This window comes from Barbatula barbatula (genome assembly GCF_947034865.1).
Source record: "Barbatula barbatula genome assembly, chromosome: 11".
Lineage (NCBI taxonomy): Eukaryota > Metazoa > Chordata > Actinopteri > Cypriniformes > Nemacheilidae > Barbatula > Barbatula barbatula.
In genome coordinates, this window is record NC_136774.1 from 21,943,641 (window position 1) to 21,970,092 (window position 26,452).

At 39.0% G+C, this 26,452-nt stretch overlaps 3 protein-coding genes and 1 long non-coding RNA gene across 11 annotated transcripts; 1 reads left to right on the forward strand and 3 right to left on the reverse strand.

Annotated features, from left to right (window-relative positions):
* Positions 1 to 159: 159 nt before the first annotated feature.
* On the reverse strand, positions 160 to 6,630 carry cxxc1a (CXXC finger protein 1a). Of its 2 annotated transcripts, XM_079467284.1 has the most exons (16): positions 6,510 to 6,630; positions 6,362 to 6,414; positions 5,824 to 5,933; positions 5,648 to 5,748; positions 5,411 to 5,538; positions 5,162 to 5,317; positions 4,736 to 4,885; positions 3,439 to 3,546; positions 3,169 to 3,356; positions 2,873 to 3,080; positions 2,668 to 2,775; positions 2,494 to 2,543; positions 1,564 to 1,660; positions 1,316 to 1,468; positions 889 to 1,036; positions 160 to 807 (listed from the first exon to the last, which is right to left on the reverse strand). In XM_079467284.1, the coding sequence occupies exons 2-15, from the start codon at positions 6,362 to 6,364 to the stop codon at positions 890 to 892; spliced, it is 1,707 nt and encodes a 568-aa protein (XP_079323410.1). In that variant the 5' UTR covers positions 6,365 to 6,414; positions 6,510 to 6,630; the 3' UTR covers positions 160 to 807; position 889. The 2 variants fall into 2 exon arrangements, with proteins under 2 accessions (XP_079323410.1, XP_079323409.1); XM_079467283.1 differs by having other exon boundaries at positions 6,362 to 6,551.
* A 428-nt stretch (positions 6,631 to 7,058) lies between these two features.
* On the forward strand, positions 7,059 to 12,621 carry LOC306900861 (uncharacterized protein). 4 transcript variants are annotated; one of them, XR_013787331.1, is made up of 6 exons: positions 7,075 to 7,229; positions 8,943 to 9,087; positions 9,167 to 9,304; positions 9,394 to 9,627; positions 10,083 to 10,189; positions 11,085 to 12,468. XR_013787331.1 is itself a non-coding variant. In XM_079468181.1 (5 exons), the coding sequence occupies exons 2-5, from the start codon at positions 8,964 to 8,966 to the stop codon at positions 11,345 to 11,347; spliced, it is 759 nt and encodes a 252-aa protein (XP_079324307.1). In that variant the 5' UTR covers positions 7,059 to 7,229; positions 8,943 to 8,963; the 3' UTR covers positions 11,348 to 12,621. The 4 variants fall into 4 exon arrangements, 3 of the variants coding, with proteins under 3 accessions (XP_079324307.1, XP_079324308.1, XP_079324309.1); XM_079468181.1 differs by lacking the exon at positions 10,083 to 10,189 and having other exon boundaries at positions 7,059 to 7,229; positions 11,085 to 12,621; XM_079468182.1 differs by lacking the exon at positions 10,083 to 10,189 and having other exon boundaries at positions 7,105 to 7,229; positions 8,922 to 9,087; positions 11,085 to 12,615.
* On the reverse strand, positions 8,046 to 9,767 carry LOC306900862. The gene is made up of 3 exons (XR_013787332.1): positions 9,196 to 9,767; positions 8,710 to 9,074; positions 8,046 to 8,351 (listed from the first exon to the last, which is right to left on the reverse strand). It is a non-coding gene; the product is annotated as an uncharacterized lncRNA (long non-coding RNA).
* A 1,570-nt stretch (positions 12,622 to 14,191) lies between the features above and the next one.
* tfe3a (transcription factor binding to IGHM enhancer 3a) lies at positions 14,192 to 26,364 on the reverse strand. Of its 4 annotated transcripts, none has more exons than XM_079467773.1 (11): positions 25,861 to 26,364; positions 23,652 to 23,765; positions 21,916 to 22,135; positions 21,580 to 21,804; positions 20,243 to 20,332; positions 18,733 to 18,850; positions 18,392 to 18,427; positions 18,239 to 18,295; positions 17,983 to 18,070; positions 17,478 to 17,625; positions 14,192 to 16,995 (listed from the first exon to the last, which is right to left on the reverse strand). In XM_079467773.1, exons 1-11 carry the CDS (start codon positions 25,986 to 25,988, stop codon positions 16,549 to 16,551), a joined length of 1,671 nt encoding a protein of 556 aa, XP_079323899.1. In that variant the 5' UTR covers positions 25,989 to 26,364; the 3' UTR covers positions 14,192 to 16,548. The 4 variants fall into 4 exon arrangements, with proteins under 4 accessions (XP_079323899.1, XP_079323900.1, XP_079323902.1 ...); XM_079467774.1 differs by having other exon boundaries at positions 17,995 to 18,070; positions 25,861 to 26,336; XM_079467776.1 differs by lacking the exon at positions 25,861 to 26,364 and adding an exon at positions 24,228 to 24,457 and having other exon boundaries at positions 17,995 to 18,070.
* Positions 26,365 to 26,452: the final 88 nt, after the last annotated feature.

Genomic DNA, 26,452 nt, shown 5'->3' on the forward strand with positions numbered 1-26,452 from the left:
ATAAGCGTCTTATATTAATATTTAGATATTATTTATAAAAAACGTAGTATTTACGACCAAAGCTTGTGGATAAGGTTGGCAATAGTTCACAGTCCCCAAACCAACGGAGTGCGCTACAACAACAAAGTTGAACCAGCAGAATACCTACTAACTACTAAATAATGTTGCAATATAGTTCATAGTTTAATTTTAATGCACAAATACAGTTATTAGATTCATACAAAGTCTAAAAGAACAAATGTTCAGTTACAGCACCATATTAATGGGATACTTCACCCAAAAATGAAAATTCGGTCATCATTGTACTCACCTTTGCATTATTCCAAATCTTTATAGATTTCTTTGTTCTAATAAACACAGAAAAATATATTTGGAAGAATGCTTATAACCAGACAGATCTTGCCCCCCACGAACTCACATAGAAGGAAAATGTACTTTACATATTTTTTTCAGTTCTGTTGAAGAACAGTTTTGGGGCACTTTTGACTACCATTGTATTTTTTCCTACTATGGAAGTCAATGGGGGCAAACTCTGTCTGGTTATGATCATCAGTTCCAAATATCTTCCTCTGAGTTCATCAGAACAAAGAAATATGTATTCAGATTTGGAACAACTCGGAGGCGAGTAAATGGTGACAGAATTTTCATTTTTGGGTGAAGTATCTCTCTTTAAGAGTGACACCAAATATTACATTACTGTTACATAAAGGTTACAGTTTCATTGATCAAACAACTGCTAAAACATGAGGACCGACATTTTGTTTTCAAAATGATGACACATCTTCAGCAGCAATTGTCCATTCAAGTCTGTAAAACAAAACGGATCATTTGGTTAAAAGGGGGTTTTCATGGTTTCACAGATATAAAATAATAATGAATAAAAATAACCTCATCTGTCCTTGCTGGTCCTCAGATCTGTGGTAATGGGGTCATGTTGAATGGTCTGGTGAAGCATGAGGGCCATGAGACCGGCACGATTTGTCATGGCTGTTCTTACGTTGCGTTCCTGCTCGAACAATTCATCCAACTTGTACCACTGAAGGAGACAAAAGTTTTCCATAATTTTACACAAAAGCATGTCTAAATCATGTACAATTACATCAACACTGAATGCCGTTGAAGCGCGTTACATTTTATCCCAAAATAAAAAAACTCATCATTAACTCACAGTTACATGTTTTCAACCCCATATGACTTATATATCAAATGAGTCGTTAATTTTTTTAAATAATACTTAGAATGCTTGAAGCGTTTGGCACAACATCAGATGGTGTATTATGATAATGACAGAATTGCAGGTAAGAGATGCACTGACCACTCTGACTCGCTCAAGGTCCACTTCAGCCCTGCGGAGTTTCTCCCAGCAGTAGTGTTTGTTACACTTGCGTTTGGACACCCTGCAGTACTCACCGGTGGGCTCAAATACATCACGGACCAGTGGACAACCACAAACTTCATCTGCAGGGACCTGCAGAGCCAACATTTAAAAGAATAACTTTCTCAAAAAGGTCCTTAAAATCAATGCAATCTAGATTTTTCTTTTGAATTGAATGAACATGTAACCTTTGGGTCTCTGGAGTGCTCTGGACAGAGAACCTGTAACCTCTTGCAATAGGTTTTACTCTGTGGATTGTAAACGTCACAAAAGAGCCGTGTAGCACTACACATAAAAGAAAAACACCAACATATAACATTAGACTCAAATATAGTATTTTATTATTCAAATCGGCATAAAACAGAAGTAACAGTCGTATTCTTCTTTTTCTATTTTGATTTCTTTTGATTTCGTCTATAAATATTATTTTGTTCAATTGACAACAATTTTTGTATACACACAAGGCTATTTTTAAATAAAGGCTCTCTGTAAATGGATTTAATCTGTTGATAATCTGTTGTCATTTACTGCACATATTTAATACAAGTATGGCGAGCATTTAGTTGTAGCTGGAGGGTAAAACAGTAAACACTATAACACCTTCGAGCAATGTTAGTGTCTAGCAATGTTAGTATCCATGCTCAAGTCACATTCACTTAAAACGTTTATTGTGAATTTTGTTGTGTATTTTTTATACACAATAAACGCAATAGTTTATAGTTAAGAGAACAGACGTTTGCCACGTTTATTTACAATTATATTTATTGCGTTAAATAAAATGACTTACTTATATATATATATATATATATATATATATATATATATATATATATATATATTCAAATAAAACACTATTGTATATAACAATCAAAAGAAACAGGTGTCCTTGGACACTGATGTGTTGAGCGTAATTGCGTTTCCTGATATTGTAAGCAGCCATTTTGCTGAGTGTTTTGCCACTCAAGGCAGCGTGATCGCGTGGGACAGTGACGTCCCGTGCATACCCTCTATAATCAGTACTGTGTTCAACCCTCAAATGTCACATTCTGAAAGGTGTTAAGGTATCAAAACCTAAATTAATGTTTTTGGATAATATAGAGGTGATCACGTAAACTTACCCTTCTATACGTGTGGGATACATGGATCCAAATGATGTTTGACTCTCATACTGGTTAAAGGGACAACGAAACATGTGTATATGATTCACATAATGTCAAACAAATAATTAATTAAGTCAACGTTATAGTTTACTGTTAATACTGTAGCATAGTTAATGAAAAAAGACAACTCACCTTGGCGTAGCACCTTTCCATGTGACGCAGCGCCACCTTGGGGTTCACCGGGTGACTGCAGGACACACAAAAGATTTGCAAATCTGTGTCATCATCACCCTCATTCACCTTTAAGAACAAAGAAAAAAATAAAACACAGAGTAGAGTCAAAATCAGTAAACCTGATTTTAGATGTGATGTTTGTGCAATGGCGATGACCTCTCACCTCTTCATCATGCTGTACGACCTGCTGCTTGGCTTTGGCAATGATGCCCTCCAGCTCGTGAAACCGTTTCTCCATGTCAGTGAGTCTCATGCGAGCCGCCTGTTGCTCGCGGCGAATGCGCTCCAGAAGTTTCTTCCCCTGTTCCTCGGCGATGCACGGGCTCTGCTGCCACTGCTGAATGCGCTGTGGCAGGATCTCACAGATGCGGCTAGCAAGAAAATGAAATACAGGAATGATCAGAATCTGTCTAATCTCTTAAGCGATTATAATGCGGATTGGTTTATTTCCAGTCTTACTTGGCAGCGAGTTTCCTACCGCAGGTGTCAGAGCAGTATTTGGAGTTGACACGTGAAGCTTCAACACATCCGGGTCCAAGACACTGTCTGGCCCCTCCGCTGTCTCGAACTTCTGCCCGCTCAGTGTGTCTCACCCTGTCCTTGTGCTTCTGTTTAGGTTTGTGCTTCCGGGACTTATTCTCTTCTTTCTGACAAATTGAGTCAATGTAGAATGCTTTTCAGCACAATGACTCAACGATTCAGGCGTTTATGGTGCTTGTAGATCTTTACCTTTTTTTCAGATCGCTTTTCTCTTCTTTTCACATGCTTGACCTTCACGGCTCTCTTTCTCATGGATGAATCACAGTACGAGCCATCGTCATCGTCACTGTTCCAACCCTGGTGAGAAAACACAACCCTTCAGAGGTCACACCGACTGTCATACATCTCTACCGTCAAACATTGTAATCTACTTACTGACCATCTCTGAAATGGCCACTTTCAGGAAAAATAAATGGCAGAAATTTGGTGTCTTTGCTTTCAATCAAAAGACGCAATCACCTCGGCCTCTCTTGGTACCGTAGAATCTGCATGCACCGACCTGAAAAATACACCCTTTTTGTCTAATCTGGGGTCTCATTTATAAAACTATGCTTAGGATCCTTACTAAAAGTGTACGTGCGCTGAAAGCCAGAAATTGCGTGCGGCAAAAAATATTCAGACTTATAAAATCGTGCGTACACACACACACACACCTGTAAGCAATATTTTTGCTTTATAAATTACAGATCACCACCAAGTGAGTACTGAATCAACCTCATACCCCGCCCTGTACACACCCATTTTTAGCCAGAAATAGTCAATGCAAAGCACCTCATGAATGCTGATCTTTATATTAATAAGCCTGACCTCCAATACGCTTGTTAAGCCTCAGGTCACGAACCACCATATATGAAAGGTCATACCATTCCATCAAAATCACATAATTAATTAGTGGTATCCTTCACCTGAGATAACATTTGAAGACAAAAATGTAAAAGTCAAAAGTTTTATCATTCTGGTTTTGTTATGAACACCATTATAGTTAGGACTGATAACAATACATATATTGAGAAACGATTGTGTGAGCGCTTAATATGCGCTGTATTTCCAGACTTTGACATTTGATGATATATGCACAGTATTTAAGGAAAATGAATTTCGTTATTTATATACACAGTGTTCTACAGTTATCCAATGGTATTTGATGCTGCCCTGAATTCCATGCAGTCGGGCCATCTCCTCCTCATGCGCTCCTGCAGTGTGATGGTGAGACGGCGATGATTAAATATTAAGATTTAATTTTGATCTTAGATTTCAGTCTAACTTTATAAGAGGGTGCATGAAACCATTCAATACAAGTGCAAATAATGCACGTTTCCAGGGCTGTTTTGTGTGTACGCAGCGTTTACAAATGAGACCCCTGAGCTAAAGAATCTAGCGTTATGTTATATTTTATGGGTGATTTAAAGTATGTGTTTCAAGCTTATCCTATTCAAGTATAGTCAATCCTGTCCAGAATCATTACCAAGATAAAAAAGGTTTATACCGTGCTGTGGTCTCCGTACTGGCCAGCACGGTACTGTTGGTAGAGCTCCAGCTCATTTTCACTGTAGTCTTCAGACAGCTCACCATCGTGATAGTGATAGTCCCTGTCCTTAGACATGGAACATTCCTCATCCTTTACTCGTAACATTTTCTGCAACAAATCAATAACGGGTGACAAAGTGGTTAAAGAGCTGGGCGGGTAACTGAAAAGTCACAGATTCAGTTCACAGTGTCAGATCTAAGACTCCTAACACCCGATTCTTCCCTACAGTAAATACATGAAGCATGTCTAAAAACTGACTAATTAAGACTTGCCTTAGACTCCTAAGTCAAGGGTCACAGCAACCACATATAATGAAAAAGATACATTTGTGAATTACAAGTCAATTGTTTTTTTCTTCTTCCATGTTATAAAGGTGAAACTTACCCTGGCACGCACGTCACACTGTCTCAGGCGACATTTCTGCCTGATCCTGTTTGGGCCGCCAAACTTCTTCATGTCTTTACAGAAGTCACATAGTCCACAGTCTTCAGTGCGCATGCAGGGTTCACATTCTCCACACATGCGCGCAGAGCGCTTAATCTGCAGCCAAAAAACACACTCAGAGCTTTAACAACACACTCGCACTCTCTTATGATCATAAGAGAGCAGTTTCTATAAATCCGAGTTTCTCACCCGTGACCCGCGCCGCCCATCCGTCTTGAAATCCGGTGTGTCTGGTTGACTGTCTGTACGGTCAGGCTCGACTTCTTTTTCTCTGCTTTTCTTGGGACGATATTTGATTTCCAAGGATGGATCTTTACCTGGACCACAAAGCATATATATATATATATATATATATATATACATATATGCAAAGTTGCACGTAATGCTACAGCTTAAAAGAAATGAATACAAAATACAAAGTCTTACTTCGACACTTTTCACAGTACCAGACACGAATGATTTTGGCAGTCTTCTCTGATATATGAATGCAATCTCCATGAAACCATTCATTGCAGCTGTCACAACCGCTACATAAAAAGAAAAAAGTTAGAAAATGCATCTAATTAAAAGACGCAAGCACCCCCCAAAAAACCACATCTTACATCATGAAGCAGTTGATGTCTGGTCTGCGACAAACACAAAACACGGGTGCGTTTCTCCTGTCCAGCTTCTCTGGTCCAGGAGGTTGATCAAAGTCTGAAACCTCGCTGTCCTGCAACATAAGAGGTAAATAAAACAATGTGGGGATGGTTTTGACATGCACACATCTGCCATTTACAGTTTTCTGTATGTGACTATTTGCCTGGTGACAGTTTATTCTGTGATCGAATCTTCACATACATTTACATTTGGCAGATGGGTTTTCAAGGCATTCCAGTTGTTAAAAATTTAACTGGCCGTTTAACGCAATGCTCTACCAATTGAGCTTCAAAACACACGCACGACGTCACGAAGTATTTACTAAATACAGTGTGCACTTATATAAAACATTTGACCCCGTAACATTACATTTATTCAACATAACGCTGTATTGTATGTAATACATCGAGGGAACGTTACTATAGTATGCACCATATAATCTCTATATGTCTTATATAGAGGCCAGCAAAACAAGCGTAACTGCAACAACACTTAACCTACCATCGCCGATCTTTCCAGTTAAAGTCCAAAATTAAGGTATATTAAAATAACATCTGAAGTAAAGACACATGATAAACAATTGTGATTAGTATATGTTTAGTAATAAACCGAGTATTTCGCTCCTTTTGTTTACACAGCGGAGGCTCACAACTGTTACTTCCGCTTCCGCTGATTCTTCGTCTACGGGTTTGATGGACGCCGTTAAATCTGCTGCCACCTGCCGGACAAATCGCATGCAAAAATACGACAGTACCCTTCAAAAATTAAACACTACACAGTGCATAGTGCATAGTATGTCATTTGGTACACAGCTATCGTCTCCTTTACAGTCTTTTAGTATTTATATTAATTGCAACCTTTACTTTAATACACTTTTAATCTAAATAAATACCGGCACTCCTCTCAAGAACATCTCGTTACTCATTTACTAACCTTGTTTCATTATTCCTTGGCTACTTTATAATAAGCAACATTAAGTGAAATATCTGTATTGTACGTTTATGGAGCGTATGGTGTATATTTCAATCAAATACCAATTTATACAAAGACACAGAATATAATAATAAGAATACAGAATACACAAAATACACAACATTGCAAAACGATAGTTATTGCTAGACAGTAAGTCAAGTGAATGTGTATGAGGAAGAAGGAGAATTAAAGATTTTGAAGTTTGAAGTTGTTGTTTCTCTGCAGTGCAGGAAGGATGTTTTGCGAGCGCTCGCACACACGCGCATGCGCTCCGAACACACGCACCCGCTTCTAAGCAGATGTAGCACGCGCTCGCAGAGGTGAACAGCAACAATTCATTCAAAATAAAAGTGAATTTAATCTTCCTCGGTCCAAGACTGGATTTATTCGAGTTAAGGTAAGACTTCAATTCTGCTTTGTGTCATCACTTGGACAAAATAAAACGAACGCAGTAGAGCAAAGACTGCATGTCACGTTATCTAAGTTTCTTTATCAAGTTTTTAAGTGCAAATTCATTCCTGACTTCCATTGCTTATAATAATAATAATGATTATCGTCATTTTGTCCAGTGACATTCGCACCGCCACAAAACTGTTGTTTAGTGCGACAGATGTTTTATTTTGACGTTTGTCAGCTTACAGTTCATTACTTTGCATTTATTTCTTATTTTGCATCTATTTCTTATTTCAAAAGTTTTATTCTTAAAAAAATGTCGCTTACTATGTTACCTTATTTACATTAAAATATGACTTTATATCAAACAAACACTGTAAATAGTTTTCTCCCGATAAAGGCCGTTAAGTGTTACACGCGTGTTACATGTTTTGTAATGGTTAGTTTACAGCAATATGACGTTTATTACATATTGCAAATAAAAATATAAAAGATATTAAAGTCTTAAATTAATATGCAAAACATTTAGAGATATTGAAGTCTTAAATTAATATGCAAAAAAGCATTTATTTCCTGTTTTTCTCTTTGAGACATTATTATTATTCATCTCGGCCTTAGTGTTAGAGGCATTGTTTCTTTTATTTCTAAAAAATAATTTAAAAAATATGAAATATTATTGTTAATAGCTTATTTTGGGGTGCATTGTAAACAGAGGACATCAAAATGTGGCATTATGGGCTTGTTTACATTTGGTTGAACTCTTAAAATGTCTTAACTCTTACTCTTAAAAACCAGTTCATTTAGACAAAAGGCGCATTTTGTACGCTTTTTTAAATCGTTTTATTATCAAGAAAGTAAACTCCAGAAAGTGTTTGTTATGAGTCCTGATATAGAGCTTTGGTGATATTTTCAGTCCTCTGTGATTCAGCGAGGCAGTGTGATTAATCACATCCCTATCACATTAGTCACTTTCCCAAACCAGTACAGCTCACAATAAATACAGCAATGACACAACAAAAACACATAAACAAATAACTTTCATGTATAAGTGAAATGATGTGAAGTGACTCAGGGTATATATGATGTAACGATGTTGTTTCAAACTGTCTCAACGTATTAATTGATGCTTTTGTTTGTGTTTATTAATTGCCTTACTGGAATTCTTGATTCTGATGTCAGATGTTTTGTAGAATGACCACTAATCTGATTCATATTTTTTCGGCACAGTCCACCCCATAAGAAAGAAAAACACATATGAGATTTCTTTAATGTCTCAATTAATTCTATAAGACATAAATGCAGAGCAAACGAAAACCTTTGTGAAAGTCTCCTGCATCTTAAACATTTCTTATACATTTTTTCATTCGATTTTCAGTACTGAGCTTAGAATCGTCAAGTCTAAAATCAAAAGTCAATATTATTGAAGATCTCAATATGAACTCAAACATTTCTCATCAAATTGACCCAAATCCAGATTATTTGACCTCTACAATCTACATTAATTTTACACATCCATACACCTAAAACTATCCATTATCTATTGCTTTATTTGTTCTGTTTTTATTTCTCCTAAGCAGGTTTATGAGAGACATCTGAGACTAAAGTTGATACATAAATGAAACACAACTAAAAACTCGATCAAATCTCCTGAGCTATAAAAGAGCAATAACATTTTCCTCTCTGCATCTCTGCTAAGATTGTTCTCTCTGGATGTCAGTCTCAACAGGAGACAGAAGTGATGGATGTCCAGCAGCAGGATGAAGGGCGGGACAGCACACAGCACAGAGTCGCAAACCTGGAGAATTCAACTCATGTCCACACAGCACAACCACAGGCCGCTGGAAAACCTCTAGAGATGAAAGGTGAGAAAGATATTTAAGAGATATTTCAACGTTTACTTAAGACTATAATCATGTCAGAGGCTCTTTGATTGATTGACAGGTCCAGAGATGCTCTGCGCTGACAGTAACCTGGATCATGGAGATAGCAGCGAGTCTCTAACAGACCCTGTCATAACCAGTGACGATGCTTTACTGCTTCCAGACCACATACCTACAATTTCACACAGAATAGAGAAAGGTTACCAGATGCACAGTTTAACAAAAATATAAAAAAGTTATATTTTTTTGTACTGTATGAATACTAATGAGACATATCGCATCATTCAGAAAAGTCAAATCTTCCCAACGGCTCTCCCTCTTCAGTCATCAACGGATCTGCCGTCGTGTGCACGCCACCGTCAGGAAGAACCAAAACTCGTACAGCATCGTCACAGACGTGCAACGGACATGCAAAAAGCAACAGACACAGACACCCGCACAAAAAACACACGCCTTCCACCTCCAATAGCCAGAAAAGCTTCAAAGGCGACGCCTCACAGATACAAAGAGTCGCAGGAGATGGTACTTCACACACACACACCCATGTGCACCCATTTTTCTGCCCATGTGGACCTAAATACGGTGACACGAGTCCCCATGAGTTGGTGTGTTTTCAGGGTTTTCACCGGGATATAAAAACAAGACCACACACACACACACACCAAAAACACACACATGAGACCTCCACCCACAGGACTGTTTGTAAAAGGAGGGCTTGCTCTTATCTCACAGCAGCAGTACAACAAGCCTGTGGATTTATCTTCATGTGTTTAATGTGTCCTCTACGTCAGCGTAGTATCATTTCGGTTCCATGACCGAACTCGCAATAAATATTCTTCAAGGTTTCAATGTGGTGATAAAAGAGTGTTGGACATTATATAGTTTAGACCTTAAGATAAACAGCCATGGGGAAAATGAAGAGACCGTTCCAAATCTGCATTTAATCAGCATTTCTATATGTACTGTGGTCATTTCAGTCCAGTGTCTGTTAGATTTGAACCGAAACAAACCGAAGAAGTGAGAAAGTCATCCGACAGCAATGTGAAAGACTGACAGCATGACAAGACACATGATAAACATCCAGGTTATCACATTTAAAACATATATTTTTGAACTTTTCCAAAATAAATGTCGAAATAATACTTTTGTATTGCTTGAAAGGGAATCTGAACCTGTTTTCTTTGCAGTATTTGAGGTCTGAAGAAATACAAGAGCGTCTATTCTGTTATTTTTATCCGTTTCTCCAGTTTTCATATTCTACAAATGAATCCAAATATAAACAACATTTTTCTTTGAAATGTGGGAGAAATATTGTTAGTAGTTCACAGAATTAAACAAAAGTGATCCATTGACCTAAACACATACCTGTAAATAGTAAAGTTTTAAAATCAGAAAAACTCTCTTCATTTTTTCTGTGGCTGTATGTGTGTGTTAGGTCTCACAAATGTCTCCATTACAGTTTTAGAAGAGATCTCAACAATGCAAACTGAGCTCAGATTTGTCAAGTTTATAATCAAATGAATATGAGCTCAAACATTTCTCATTCAATTGACCCAAATCCAGATGATTTACATTCATTTTACACATCCGTAATCGTCCAAGGTTTATTTATTTAACCAATAAGCAATTTAAATTCATTTCCAACCTGTATGACTTTCTGAAAGAAAGAAGATATTTTGAAGAATGCTGTTATCCTGCACCCATTCACTTGCATTGGTTTTGTGTCCAAGTCAATGGTTGCCGGCGTTGGTACCAAGTTTCTTTAACTTGTTTTTCGCAGAACAAAGAAAGTCATACAGGTTAGAAAGTGACAAGGGTGTGAATAAATGATGACAGAATTTTCATTTTTGGGCGAACCTTTAAGAGCACCATCTGACACCAAGTTGCTATTTATATAAGACACAACCGAAAACGCAAACATCAAATGTTTCTCTTGGTGTTTAAAAGTGTTCTTCTCTCTCTGTCATTTGTTTTCTCAGATTGCTGTGCACACTGTATACTGGCGTGTCTGTTCTGTGAGGTGATGTCGTGTTGTTCTGTCGTGGCTCAGTGTCTGGCCTGTGGTCTGGAGTGTGATGCTCTCTGCTGCTGTGGGGAAGCCGCCTCCGGTGGACTCTGTGCGTGCTGCGGTGAGGATACCTGCTCTGCACTGTTGGATTGTGGGATAATGGAGGATTGTTGTCAGTCGGCCGAGTGTCTGGAGATCTGTTTGGAGTGCTGCTCCATCTGTTTCCCAACCTAGAACTAAACCAGCCGACAGAAGGATATCGAGTGCTCATAAGACTTTACAAACAAACAGACAACGGAGGAATGCTGACTTTGCTCATGTTCTGTTGTTATTCTGCATTTTGTATTTATTTAGTGGAAAGGATGAATTTGCTGCTTAGAACAATATCTGCCGGTAAGGCTTTTAAAGGCCTTGAAGTGGACGTGTGTAATTTTCATTTCAATTCATATCAAAGCTTAAAATGCAGAGACAAATACTCTCTGTGTACACCAGACGCGAGGGGCCGCAACCAGTGTGGACAAAATGTCAAATTAAACGGTTCTAATGGTTCTTTTGTCGTTTCCGGAGTAGACGGATTGTGCCTTATAATACCAAAAAAGAGGCCTCTGATGCACTGTTAAATCTTTGCTTTGTTTGTTCAAGCATCCTGGCAAGCAGCCACCACGAGCAACCTCCAACCCGACACAGAATGAACCGGTTTTATTTTCTTTAGAAATCAAATGTTTTGAAGGAAACAATGACGTTGTCTAAAAATGATAGTTTTCTTCCAGGAAGCTTTTAGTGTCAATTTATTGCTCTTAAGAAAACATTTTGGTTACATACTGTAAATGAAATGCCCTTTTACTGCATCAACCATCTTGATTCACTGTGTTATTTTTATACTGAAATGTTTATGTTTTGAGAATGAATTCCTGTAACATTTGTTACATTCATCTTTAAAATACACTTGGGATTCTTTGTGTTTTTCCATTCTGCATTCTTCTCTTAAGTGGGTGCTGCAGGAAGCCTGCGCCGATGCAAAAATAACCGCGCAGGAGTCTATAGCTCGGGCATGGGCCTGTTGAATTTCACAGTCTTTCTCCAGATGACTCTGCCCGTGGCCTGGTCTGCTGTTTAGATAGCGGCCACAGCTCTGTAGAGAGATTGCTGATGTTGAATCTGGCAGAGTGACAGAGATCTGTACGTCCAATACAAGCAACTGAATCTCTACTGAGGCGACCGCCCCATCCCACCTCCTGTCTCTCCATCCTGCTGTGAGCTTGTGACATCATAAATGGCATCACTGCCTATAAAGTCAATAATTGTCAAAGGTTATGTATGCAAATGTCAAAAATAAAGTCATTTCTTCTGTCTATATAAAAGTAAAATGTTGCTCTCTATGTTTACCTATGGATGTCTAGGAGAAATAATTGAGATGTTAAAGAGATCTGTGATTTGTCTTTCTTGTGGAAATGTTGAATTGCTTTTTAGTAAAACATCATAAAATAAATCAACTATGGGTCAGGCTGAAAAGAGATGAGCATTAACTCTGTTGGGTGTGTGTTGTGTGTGTGGGGAGGGGGGGGGTTCAGGAAGGCTGTGTTTATTGAACAGATGTGCCAAGTGGCATCAACAGGAAGTAAAGGAAGTGACTGAAATGACAGCACTGGGACCACAGAATAAAGCCCTCACAGTCATAATCCAAACCCGGTTCTGACCCAACACTCCTGACCATTGCACTTCAAAGAGACGCCGCCACACGGTCTCTCAGGAGACAGGAAACAGCTTAGTCAACATCAGTCCTCTAAAAAGTCAAAGCACAGTTTTAATATATCCAACCTGAAACGTCGTGCCAGAACAGCCCAAGTTGGTAAGATCATGGATCTGCTCTATTTAGAAAAATCCATTCATCTACAAAAATAGATTATAAGATGTTATACATTTTTTACATTATAGACAGAATATCAAACTTATTTTGACATCAAGCAGCTCTTTAAGGGACACTACACCCCAAAACGATGATCTTGCATCATTTTTGTCCTTCCAAACCTGTATGACTTTCTTACGTGGAAAACAAAAGAAGATATTTTGATAAATGTCTCAGTGGTTGTATGTTCATACAATGGCAGTCAATGGTAGGCAGTGTTTTTGGGTTACAGATGTTCTTCAAAATATCGTCTTTTGTGTACTTCAGAAGAAATTCAGCACACTTTTAATATCTGTCCATTGTTATTACATTAATAGATATAATTTATATAATAAAACAAAAAAATAACTTCTAGATTGTTAGGATGTAATATAAAAATATGTTGCATAACACACTGCTTTGACATTGAGATGTATGGCAGTTTGATGAACTATTAAAACATATTGTAGAAAAGCTACCCAGAATGCACCGGGCTGCAGACTCATGCAGGTTTGGGTTATACTAACAAGACGTCTGTGGGCTCGAGGTTTCATCCAAAACTAACACAGTTAAAATGGGGAAGTGAGATTTCAAAAGAAACAGCAGCAGGTTTTATATCAGGGAGGTGGTGAGCTGTAATAACAATAATATAGTGTTTTATACTTTGGTCAGATATCAGTCAGCATGTTGACCTCTGGGTTTGACAGAAATTTTTATTTTTAATAAGAATTTAAAACCATGTTTTATGGTTATTGACTGGAAACAATAAGTATAAACAGTTTGTTAAGCTAAGATGACTTACACTGCAGTTAAAACACAAAAAATGGAGACTTCTGCCCCCTGCTGGCTCAATGCTGTACCCACAGTAAGGTTAGAAATCCTCATTGTCTTTAGTTTCAAAACCTTGTGATTTATTTTCAAACTGAATTTTACTGTACACTGTAGCCCTAAAAAGACATTGGGCTGATGACAGATCACCATTTCATTGTTCATTTTATAACGAAAATAAAAAATATCAAAGCAAGTATGGGAATTTTCAATCAATTCTGCACACAGATTTGCATCTTTAAAAATAATACAAATATTTTGTTAGGTAACGCAATAACATTCAAGCCTTTATTGTCTAAAGTGTCTCCACTGCATGTGTTTCTTTAGTAAGAAAAAGACGCAGGCACAAATCAACTCTTACAAAATCTGCTTTACAACTTTATTCATACTTTCGCTCTAAGAGTATACACAAGACAATAATCTGTGTAACTGTTGATCGGGGTAAAAAAACACAGGAATAAACATCCACAAACAGTGTGGAAATACTGAACAGACACACACGTTCCCTTTGCTTGGGTATTGACTGGACTTCTACAGGATAAAACAAGAAAATATTCATGAGATGATTGTAAACATTTCCTAACTTTGCTCTACTCAGTTTTAGTACAGATATACAGTCTATTGCAAAAGCGTTGATCATTATATAGATGTTTTGATACAGCATGGATCACATAACTGATGGGCTGGGACATTTGAATAGGCAGAAACTGCACAACAACCTGAAAAACACAGGAAATATCCAAGAAAACACAGAGACTCCCCGTGATTCAGGCAGCTCTGAGCATGTGTAGTGCTGAACATGACATGTGTGCATTACGAAGACAATAGTGTCAAAAACCACTCTGAAGCTTTAACACGACAACACAGAAATCAAACGCGTGCAAGCACGAGAGATTGACATTACATATATGTGACAGTCATGAGAATGTATTTATACGATGTGTTATTTGGCTAAAAAGCTTCCTCTCAATATTGTTTCCTAGAAAATCGCTTTGCCAGCCCAGTACATTCTTTGAAAACAGCCACGAAAATGTATTTTTATGTGACATGTAACACAATGTTTTAAGTTGATCTGTGGAAGAAGCGATATACATGTTCGAGACTAATCTTTTAAAAATCTAAACAGATTTTAGTTATTGTGCTACACAAGCATGTAATATATTCAATATATATTATATACATTATTTAACAGGGCATAACAAACATGGCATAGATAAGGTGATGTTTCCCTTGATGCTTTTTGCTAATATACACACAACAAAAGTTATTGTGTGCGTTCTTTCACACACAAACTCTCACTGTTCTGTCATGTTAACAGCTTATGTGTTTGCAACATGTTATACAAATGTATTGGCCAAAAACAGCTGTAACAACAATACAGAACAGTATGTTGAGTAAACAATTGGTTCATGTTTAAATATTTATAACATGTCATGTATTAGATTGCCATAATACATTTAATTTAAAAGCATGATGATGGTTTTCAAGATTCGCTTACATAATTTGTTTTGTCTGGTAGAGATTAGAGGTTCTTCACTTTAAATTTGACGTTTGTCTGTTTGCATTAACATTTTGTACTTTATAAGGGACAAACTTGCATAGACAATTCACATAACAAGTGATCTAAATGTTTTGCGTCTCAATTCCTCAAGCATGTGTGCCACATTCATCTGTGCTGTGATGATGGCTTAGATGTTTGGTAGATCATAGCTAAATGTTCTGGGAAAGCTAGTGAGTACATATGCACATTATTCTAGCGTACACTCGCGCTTCAAGCTTTTCTACATATTCAAGAAAGCATTCATTCAAGGGGCTGCACTTAGTTATGTGATCTTGTAAGTAAAACACAACTTTTTAAGCTTTAACCGTGTTTACGTGAAACTGCTATCACTCCGGAATCAATGTCAGCTATAGAATATTAAGAACATCCCAGCAGGAAATGGAAGAAGAGGTGAACAGGATGTTCTGGTGGCTTTCCTGAGGACATGAACAGCATTTAAGTACAAGTTTACAGCCGCACTGAGCAAACGCACAGACGTACACGCGAGCATTCAGACATTAACTCACATAAAAGTGTAACTGTGAGTAAAACAATGACCACTGGAGACCACAGGAAACTGTCTATTTGCATTATTTTCTAAATAATTTCGTCTCGCTGTATTATCGCAACAAGAGTAAATCGAGTTTGCTAACATTACATATGTGACCGAAGATATCTTTTCAAAAGCCTAAACTTTGATTTGTTTTTACATTTAAAGCTGATGGCTTACACAGGTAAAGAACTCATCTAAAACCCACATCTTATATTTGCCATTCAAGCATTTTCATTCCATGATCTCTATAAAATTATTATAGTGCTTGTTACTTTTCATACATCTGCATAATAAAAACACAAAATAGATATTCAGCACTAGATCGCTACTTTTTTTTACATATTTTCAGGTACATATCCATGAGATGTCTGGATCATAAATGATTCTCTGAACATCCGACTTCCACTCCAGAACTCTCTGTATATTTCTGTCCCCTCTGTTGCTGGATCAAATGTAATGCTGATGGTTCACAACGTGCGGTTCAGTTTACAAGACATCTACAGTACGATGATTATTAAATGACCATTGCCCTCTACTGGCCGTCAACATAGTGCGCAAGCAGGAATGAAGACGCCGGGATGCGTAGCAGCTCTAGCTATTTAAATCCCTCTTGTCTGATTTTAGGGTTGTCACAAGTCTTCTTCCATGCTGAAACTGCTTCTACGACTGCTTGTTTTGGAGGCTCCCGGGGACACTGAGGAAAGCAAGGGATCAGCGCCCCCTACAGGTGATAGAGCCCCACTGTCATCCATCAGAATATCCCCCAAGCCTATTTCTTCCATGAGGACGGGGTTAAACACAGAGGAACCGGGGTCATCTAACTCGCCAAAGCTGAGTGTCCCGAGGTCAAGAGGGCTGGTGACTGCACCGCCCACTGAGGAGGTTGAAGAAGGCGGAGACAAGAATGAAGAGGGAGTGAACTGGTTAAGACCCGTCCCGTTGAGAGAAAGCAGGGTTTGGGAGAGGGGGTCATTGCTGGGATTTGGGTCCAGAGTTAAAGCCTGTTGCTGGGTGAGGGTGGCCTCTGAGCTCTGAGATGAAGAGATGCCGTGGAGACGCGCTTGCATCTCCAGCTCCTGTAGATCCCATAGAAACAAACATTACAATGTGACGGGAGGCAAATAATGCAAATTTATGCAGCGCCCCCTGTAGCTCAACTACAAGTGCATTGCACCAGTAGTGTAAAAATCACTGGAAAATGTTCACATCTCAATGCACAGTAAGTCGTATTGGGTTAAAACATCTCCCAAATGCATAAATGAGGATATGCCTGCATAGATCGGAGAATCTTTTTTAGTGTGTATATGGATTCAAATATGCTGAAAGATGACTAAATTTTTAAAGCTGGTTCATACACCACCATTTCAACATTTCAATACTGAAGTTGCATGTTGGTTTACTGATTCAACTGGTTGAGGCAGTGCTATTTTGTGTGTTCACACTGAATATTTTATAAAAATGAGAAAGTAAAGGTATGTGCAGAACTTTGTACATGACAGGCATTTGAATTGAGTATTGTATGGAATCCTGCAGGTGTTTTTGGTGACGTGCAGCATACCTGAATTCGCAGCAGCAGGCTACGATTAGTGTGTTCTAGCTTTTTCTGTCTCATCTCCATCTCTTTGGCTCTCTGCTGCTCCTTCTGCAGCTTACGGATGTAGTCGACCGAAGCCTTCAGAACGGTTCCCTTATTCCAGCGCATCTCACTGTCCAGAGAACAAAAAACAATGAGCACTGCGGCAGGAAACTGGTTTATTATTCCTAAATGATTTAGTTCTGAATCTAGTGATAGAGGAAATATCGGTCACTGACTTTATACTAAAACCATGGCGATTTAAAAAAGTATTTGAACTTAGGATAAAAGAATGTGCCAAAAGCACATTCCGAAATTCATTGCATGTTTTACATGTCGATTTGATTATAATCTTTTTTTTAAATAAAAAATAGAAAGCAATTTCAGTATTATTGTGAAACTTATAGGTCACACTGCAAGTGCACTCATCTAAATGAACTCATTCAGCATTGACTAACATTTCCACACAAGAGAGAAGTGAGAATTATACACTGATACTGACGGGTCAGACGACTTTGGGACGAGAGTGCCGAGTTCCTTAATGCGGTCATTAATGTTGTATCTTCTCCTTCTCTCAACTGCACAAAAAAACAAACGCACGGATTTAATAGATGAAAAGAATTCCAGACAGCCCAGATTAAAGTTTGAGATCAACAGAAATACAATTAATTTCCTTATATTCTACAGACGTCCGAGCAGTGTTTGTCAGACAGATTTCATGAGCATCAGACAATATAGAAACTCACTCAGGTTGTGGTTGTCTTTCTTCTGCCTCTCTTTTATAAAAGCTTTTGCTTCGGCCTCTACAAAACAACAGCAAACACAAGCTTTTTCTTTATACATTCATATAGGTGTGTAACTAAATATGTGAATCCATAAACAATTTATGCATAAACTACCTATATGCTGAGATGATGGAAAACGTTGATCATTATCTATAAAACAAGTTTTTAAAATAGTTTTTATTGTAGCAACAATGAATGAATATTTAGATGAAACAGTCACAAGTTCTGCAGAAGCACAAATATACAAGACAGTGAATCACAGGTAGGGATGATTTGGTCTAGCAGCGATTTTGAGTTCATCTGAAATGGGAACTGCTGCGAAACAGGGAAATGGCAAATGTGGCACATAACTCGCTGATACAGATTGACTCAACTGGCCGGTGAAGGTCTGGTTGGAGAGAATTGAGGAAGAGGAAACAGCTGAGATGGAAAGACTGTGATAAAAGGTTTTGTACCGCTCAGCTCTCGCTTGACGTTGTGAAGGTTTGCAGGGCAGGAGTTACTGACGGTGATGGTCGGCGCAGCCATCCCTGTACTGCTGTACACATCCAGGAGGTTTCCTGAGACCGGCAGCTGCAGAACACCAATCACAACGCATTAAATCAGGACCCGCCCACTGCATTATCTGGAAAGAGACCCTCCTCATTGCTGCACCGAGCGGATAATCTTCATGCAACTACGATAACCACAAACACAAAGTAAAGTACATATCTGAAGGGCAACATCTTGAGAAATGACCAAACGGTTCTCATGTGCACGTTTGTGTGAAAGTGAAACAAACTTGCCTAAAGAAGTGTCGGAGACTGCTTTATGGGGAACGAGTGATTGCTTTTGAAAATGATCAAGATATTTAGGAGTTTCCACAATCGTTTTCCACAAAAAACCCCAATGTGATCTATGAAACCGTTAGAGTGAAACCAAAACTAAACTGGTAAATGTAATGCCACACCTTTACCAAACGATTCAAGCATCTCAGAATAGTAACAGAAACGTCCATAAACATACTTAAAATCTAAAATATGCAGGTTTAGTAGAAATTAGATTGAATTAATCTTGAACAACAGCATAAGCCCGCTTGGTGACTTCTGAGAACACGTGACTTCTGTACAAAAATCTATCAAATTCACCAAATCTCTTCGAAAACATGCTGTTCTTAAAGATGGTCAACACACATTTTAAACACCATACTAACATGATGTAAAACCTTCACAATATCCCATCAGCTATCTGCTCCAAAGAAAAACTAACACAAACCTTACACTTTTAAACTGCCCGTCTAGCCAAGATTTACCTCAATCTTGCCTTTTTTCTTGTCATTCTCTGGCAGCAAAACCAGAATCCTCATGTTCTCATACACACACGCAGACTCCTTCCGTTTTCTACACGCTTCTCCGTAAAAAGGGACGTTCAGAAATGAGGAAATATCATCTGGAGTATAACGACGCTTAGCACAGAAATCTATCACTGCACACACACACATTGAATGACTAGTGTTCTGTGTGGGGCAGCACTAAACCACTCCTCCGCGGCGTGCCATCCCCACCCATTGTGAGCCATGTGTCAGAAGGTTATGTTTGTTTCCATAGCAGATCAGGATTCCAGTGGTTCCTGCACACATTCAACTCAAACGCTCCAAATGCAAACACTACACCGACAATACGCAATCCCATAAGCCTTCCGTGAAGTTAACCTGACCTGTAATCATAACTGGTTTAACAACCACCTACCTGAACACCAACTGAAAACAAAATTTAGGTTTTAAAGGTATACAATGATAAACAATAACAAGTCGCAACATGAACAAATTCATAATTGGAAAAATTGTAAACAAACATGTTTGTTGCGAAATGTCAATGCATACTTGCTTAATCAGCTCTTGGGAAACCTGTGACACATAACTACCCGTATTTCGTAATTTATTTCCACAGAATATAACTGGAGGAGGTTTTAGATTTTGCTACATACCGTGTTGGGAAGTTGGGAGTCGATCAACGTCATAAATTCATCGTTAAGACTCGACTCCAGGCTGATGATGTCATCGATGACGTCCTCGATCTGTGCATTTATGAAAAAAAATATTATCAGAGCATATAGTTCAAAAACTGTACACAATATGACAGATGGATATTTATAACAGAGACATAAAACCAGACATCCTATTTAAAAAGCCTTTGAACAAGTCTCGAACCTTAGACCGCTTGTATTTCATCGTAGGCCCTTCAAGCTCTTCATCCAGAAGTACATTATCAGGAGAGTCTGTTTAAAGCCAGATCCACCCAATGTGCAAAGTGTGCTGGGGTCATTGAGATGGGAGTGTGATATTTACAAGCACAATGTGGTACCAGTGGCAAAGTGCTCCAGAAAGTCTGGCCGACTTCACACAGTCTTGACAAAGCACTGTTATATTAAGCAAACGCAGAGTGCATTCTTTAAAGGGACCTGAACGTGTCTCCGAGCGAAACTCTTAATGAGTTTTCTAGCATGCTCTAAATGACTTTAGAAATGAAAATATGAACTGGTTTCTCCAGTAAAGCACTGAACTGTTGCTAGTAAAACAAACAGGTTTGAGAATCAAATCTTATCCAATCACGGCAGTTCTGTTTGACAACCAAATTATAAACTTTGACCTCGACTTCTACTATTTCAACTTGTATTATATAGAGCTCACATGCTGCTTTAGCTATAACACAGATAAGATTCAGACCTGGTTTAATATTGAAGTAACATTCAGCGGTTTGTTCATAGTCTGAAAGCTTTCTCTACTGTAGTTACTCAATTCCAGTCTTGTAATACTGCATGTGAAAATAGTAGGTCGGAATATTACAGTACACTCTCATTGATCTTTTGACACTCAAACACTTTATTGTGTTACAACTATGATGCCAGTAACAAGTACCACTTCAAGTATTAATATGAAACAGAATGAGTCATTTATAAACACAAATTAAAGCTCTTCTGTAATTCTGTACAGTTGCCTAAATCCTCCATATATCTATGGATGTTACTGTATATTTTGGTTATGTGTAAGCAGCGTAATTACAGGGAGTGGTGGTTTGCTCCATGTAAACAGTCATTTGTGAATTTGTTTATGCCCCTCTGGTGTCCTTTTGTGTAATGTGTTAATGTTAGCGCGTTTGGAGCTTCACACGATCATGAAAGAAGTTTAAAGATCGGAAACGCACATTATCACATTAGCCTTATGTTAACACTTATAATGTTAAATGGCTTTCAAAATAGTCGTTTTTTTACACGTGCAATGGGAATGTGCCCACAGTACAATCTGAGGTGGCATCGGTTCTTACCTCTTCTTTGTTTGATCCCAGGCTGAGCACAGCCAGCGGGCTGCTGGGAGTGCTGCTGGCAGCTGGCGCCAGCTCTGGGGCGGAGCCAGCCTGGGGCGAGGGTGATGTCACGAGGGTCTGATTGACTAATTTATTGCCAAGGGTGTGAGACAGGTACTGCTTCACCTGCTGTCTCTGAGCCTGCTGGATGTGGTACTTTGTTGGGTTTTCTAAATGAGTTTGAACCTGGATGAAAACAAAAACAAGGAAACTCGAATGCATTATTTATTAAGCACAACCATAGTTGGCCACCCATAGAGACCAACTATTAACAAGTCATTATGTATTGATCCGTACCTTCAGCACTTCGACGGGCACCTGGGTAGGCGTGGCGGGCAGGTTGGAGGCAACTGAGATGGCAGGCGTGGCATCAGCAGAACGCTGCTGAGCGCTGGAGGCCTGTTTCTGAGCCTCCCGTCTCTCCTGGTCCTGAGCCTGCTGTCGCATCAGCTCCTGCCTCATCGACACCCGTGACGTCATCACGGGGGTCACGGAGTCAGCAGAGGTCAGAGAGCCACTACAGGGGCAGACGATGAGAAGCAAAATCAGCTTAGAGTACCACGCTACACCCCCATACTGTAATCATATAACTGCAAGCTATTTCTGAAACACACCACTGTGATAGAGTTCCGTTTAGGAGAGACAGCGTGAGAACAGAAACCTGAAGAACGAGCTGACGCAAATCATTTTCCTATTCACTGGATCATGAAATATGCATTAGTCAAACAGCTCATCGGGACGAAAAGCATTTATTTTACAGTCGGACAGTAAAAAAGAGGCGTTTTAATCAAAGGTTAATTAAATAAATGTTTAAATAAATAAAGGTTCCTGGTTGTATTGTACAATTTATTCTAATAAATTTAAAAAAATGTTTTATGACGAGAACGCAATACCATACACAACTTTTTGGTGAGATTTAAGATCGCACAGGTCAGGAAAAATAATACCAAACAATAATATTACATCCCAACTTCTGATGATAAAATCCTGAGCAATTTCCCATTTAATATTTAGTCTGAACTCCCTTTACATCACATGCCATTTGACAATTTTGGTTTAAACATAAAATATGATTTAAGAAATGTAAAATTATTCACATGATGATTTACTTGATAACAAATATTAAAATTCACTGCAGTCCAACAAAGCCTACTGCTATCAATGAACACTGACACAATAAAAACACTGGGAAATAAAACAAATCTCTTCTTACAGCTCTTGTATTTCCAACCAAACACCTTGGCTTTTCTTTCCCGGTGAGATGTGTTTTTGTGCAGAGTCATTCTGGGCCGTCCCCAAGCGAAGAGAAAACAAGCAGACAAGACCACGCTGTCTTTAACAGCGTCTTTACAACCAGCAAATACAAAGATCACCGTGTCAGTAAGAGCGTGTGAACTTCGAAACATGTCTATAATTGCTTTATCTCTTAAAAAAACCACATAATGCTATCAACCTGACCCACTGACTTCCCAATATATATTAAACCTAATTCACTACACACAAAAGACCAATGTCAATGGAGAGGTGGAAAAAAAGGACGTATGATTCTCTTTACTGCTGAATCACTGGGAAGTCCCTGGACACGGACGCTGGGAAATTCGGTCGACAGAAACCCAACACGTTCTCTCTCATCTTCAACCCAGCAGGCACTGACCTGCCCTCATCTCACTAAACACAAATACACACATACCGTGCACACAAATCACATATTGAAACTCTTGATAATTATATATAAACGTGAAGTAACAATCAATTGAGTGATTTAATGAATTCAGAACTGAAATACCCCCACGGGACTATCTAATAATACAGAAAGCATAACAAGTCACAGGTATGCAACAAGATGTGATGAAAAGCTCCTTGGCAACTGAGATTATTTTAAGCACGCAGGAAATACAGACAAGGTTTTCTCGTAACAATCTGGAATGCATTCACGTTTCTAAAGTGATGTTGACAGTAAATATGTAAAGAGAATGTGTATGTAAAGAAAGATCCTTCGGTGGAGATATTGGTGACTCTTTAAGCGGACTCACCTCGGGGTGATGGGCTGACTCTTCAGCTCATAGAAACTGTCTGAATCAGTGGTGAATACGCTGTCCACCTCAATATCCGCCACGATTCCTGACTCAGGAAGAAGAGGTTCAAGGCTGGGAGGAAAAACAACACGATTACGTTAAATGCTGTCATTTACTGTCAAGTCTCTCAATAACATGTTGATACAGAGCTCCGGCGCTCTTCCAGGGGAACAGGAGGGGTGTGATGTACAATCCCGGTTATGACACACACTGGAATGAAAAAAAGTCATGGATAACCGGGTATTCAATATGAAATAGATACCGTGCACATTGCTTTGCAATCCAATGTATTCAATACAACAGAGATACATGTTTTGCATGCTATCATTCACTTTAAACAAGCAGGACATGACGTTAATGTAAATACACATGCAAAAACCACAACGGACACATGGTTTTGCATGAAACCTATCAAGGTGGTCTCCAAAACCTGTCTAGATGAATCACATGGCGACCTTTTCTATTACAAAAGATGCGAAATCAGAAAGATCTCCGAGGAACGAAGTAGGAAAATACATCCACATACTGTTTTACCTTGAACCTCATCTGGAAAGAGGGAATAATCCAAGTGACGTAATCGGATCTAGCGGTGTCGCACGATGACATTCCCGCTAATACGGTCTGTAAACTACCGCGACTGAATCCCCCACTGACACGATGATTTTAACGTATTTTGGTTACACTATGTGGCCATGTTTGGTCCTCTCCATACTCCGCCGTCCTCCCGTGAAACGACACATTCTACTACGACGAAGGCGTAGACCGGAAAGCCCAGTCGCATACCACATTAATATTCATGAGCCGAGCCCTCGCCGCTGATTGATTATCGCCCGCTCGTTTACCTTTCAGCCAATCAGAGGGGCGTTTAAGAGAAGCGTTATTAATATTCATGAGCCGAGCCTTCGCGATAGTACGCCTCTGCATGCACGGCTGAGGAGAGCTTGTCAGACAGCGGATCGCTTGTTTGCAATTATAAAGAAATCAAGTAAAATGTTCAGTGTCGTGAGGCGTCTACGTTACTGGTGGAAAGTGTAATATTACGTGCTTTACAATCGCATCAAAAACAATCTCCCCAAAGACAAACGTTACTAAAAATAGAAAGTTTTGTAATTGTAATATCAGTGACGACCATCAGAGGGCGCCATTGCACCAATCCCACAAAAAGATCACAGCATCTGTTCTTATTTAGTAAATACGAATAAAACAAATAAACAAAGTGTTATGAGATCTGTTGTATATTGTGAGAAATTAGTTTTATTTTTACATATACATAGAATTGTGGCTAAACAAAGAAAGAAGACTTTTGCTTGTCTTTACTGTGCGAATGTGTGACAATAACGAAGCTTCAACTTTGAACTTGTATTATGCAAAAAGAACCACGTACAACATAAAAAACTTTTATGATGACTGGGCTATAGAGAGAAAGAGCAGCAGTCATGTCTTTTTCCCTCTGAATCGCACATAAAAAACATTCCTTTCGGGTACAAAAGGAGCAAAATAGCATGTGCTCAGCAAGCATTCGGTCCATGTAAGCAAGAACTCCAGAGGAAGTGGAGCAAAAACAGGGACACGGAAAAAAGGGAAAGGAAAAATGTGTGGGTAGATTAGCTGAGTCATATCCCGTGAAATGTGAGGATCAGGACAGAATCTGCCAAACAAATGCTGCCGGTTTCAAAGGCCCTTGTGGGTCAAAGTGCCAGGGTCAGGCATTCCAGAGGACTTGATGGGGGAGGACTGAAAACGTCTTCAAACCTCATAAAAGATTTCCTACAAAACGTTTTTTCTAAACAAAACAAATTATTTAAGGTTGCGATGTCTGAATATTATAATATACAGTATTATGAATAATATAACAGGTTTTTGTAATCTGTTCTGCAAGTTCAACAGCAAAACTACCCATCATCCTTGTTGCCCCATTCAATCAGTATGAAAGATATTGTTGGCATGCCACTACTAAGCATTTACATTTAAAGATTGTAGACTATCTCCTGAGTTGACTATATGTTCCAAGAGATGTCAATCATGCATGCAAAGCCTATTTGTCAATCCTGCATCACAACAGCCCTAAGATCCTAAGTGGACTTAATTGACTGCACATCACAAAGTGTGCATCACTAGGTTGTTTAAAGTTAAGGTCCGTGTAACACTGTGATGCTCGTGCTCGTACCTGATCAGATTGACAGATTCAGCCGATGTGTCCAGTATGACGTAGACTGTATGAGGACTGATGCTATTGGGAACAGAGGCCACTTCCGGTCTGCCCTTCTCAGGTCTGCTGATGGGCAGGGTGGACATCTCTTTAAAGGGGGCAAAGTTGTTTTTTGTTAAAAACAACAAAAAAGAATAAGCGAATGAACTGCTTTTCTCAGACAGGCGGAAGTAAATCCTGACGCGGAGTAAAAACGGCGAAAAGAATAATTAGAGGTAAAGTTAGTTAGCTAGCTAATTGTATTCGGTACGCAAGCTAGCTAGCTGTTTAGATGCTTTAAATTCCCGTTTCAAAGCGTGCTTTTTCTGTCAAGACTAGAGACTTGTTAAAAATAAATGCGTTTTAGAAGTTCAAAGTCCTCAGTGTCCACTCGTCCGTTGCGAACACAGATGTGTTGCTTTCTGTTCTCCACATACTGCGCTCGGAGTCAATCTGACGGGAAACCCCAGCGTGACGCTCCACGATCAGCCGAGGGTTGACTGACAGCGGAGCGGTCCAATAGCCGTGCGACGGGGGCGGGACTTAGAGGCTATCTGCCAATGAGCGACCG

What these genes read in the sequence shown, in the direction of transcription:
- cxxc1a (XM_079467284.1), bottom strand. An exon ending in AGTACGGAGACCACAGCACG is followed by an intron (nt 3,547 to 4,735) that starts GTATAAACCTTT and finishes TTTTCTCACCAG; the next exon opens with GGTTGGAACAGTGACGATGA. An exon ending in TCGTACAGCATGATGAAGAG is followed by an intron (nt 2,776 to 2,872) that starts GTGAGAGGTCAT and finishes TTGTTCTTAAAG; the next exon opens with GTGAATGAGGGTGATGATGA.
- LOC306900861 (XM_079468181.1), top strand. Translation starts at nt 8,964, where the DNA reads ATGGATGTCCAGCAGCAGGATGAAGGGCGGGACAGCACACAGCACAGA. An exon ending in TTCACACAGAATAGAGAAAG is followed by an intron (nt 9,305 to 9,393) that starts GTTACCAGATGC and finishes CGCATCATTCAG; the next exon opens with AAAAGTCAAATCTTCCCAAC. An exon ending in ACAAAGAGTCGCAGGAGATG is followed by an intron (nt 9,628 to 11,084) that starts GTACTTCACACA and finishes TTGTTTTCTCAG; the next exon opens with ATTGCTGTGCACACTGTATA.
- tfe3a (XM_079467773.1), bottom strand. Translation starts at nt 25,988, where the DNA reads ATGTCCACCCTGCCCATCAGCAGACCTGAGAAGGGCAGACCGGAAGTG. An exon ending in TGCCCGTCGAAGTGCTGAAG is followed by an intron (nt 21,805 to 21,915) that starts GTACGGATCAAT and finishes GTTTTCATCCAG; the next exon opens with GTTCAAACTCATTTAGAAAA. An exon ending in TCCATCATCTCAGCATATAG is followed by an intron (nt 18,296 to 18,391) that starts GTAGTTTATGCA and finishes GTTGTTTTGTAG; the next exon opens with AGGCCGAAGCAAAAGCTTTT.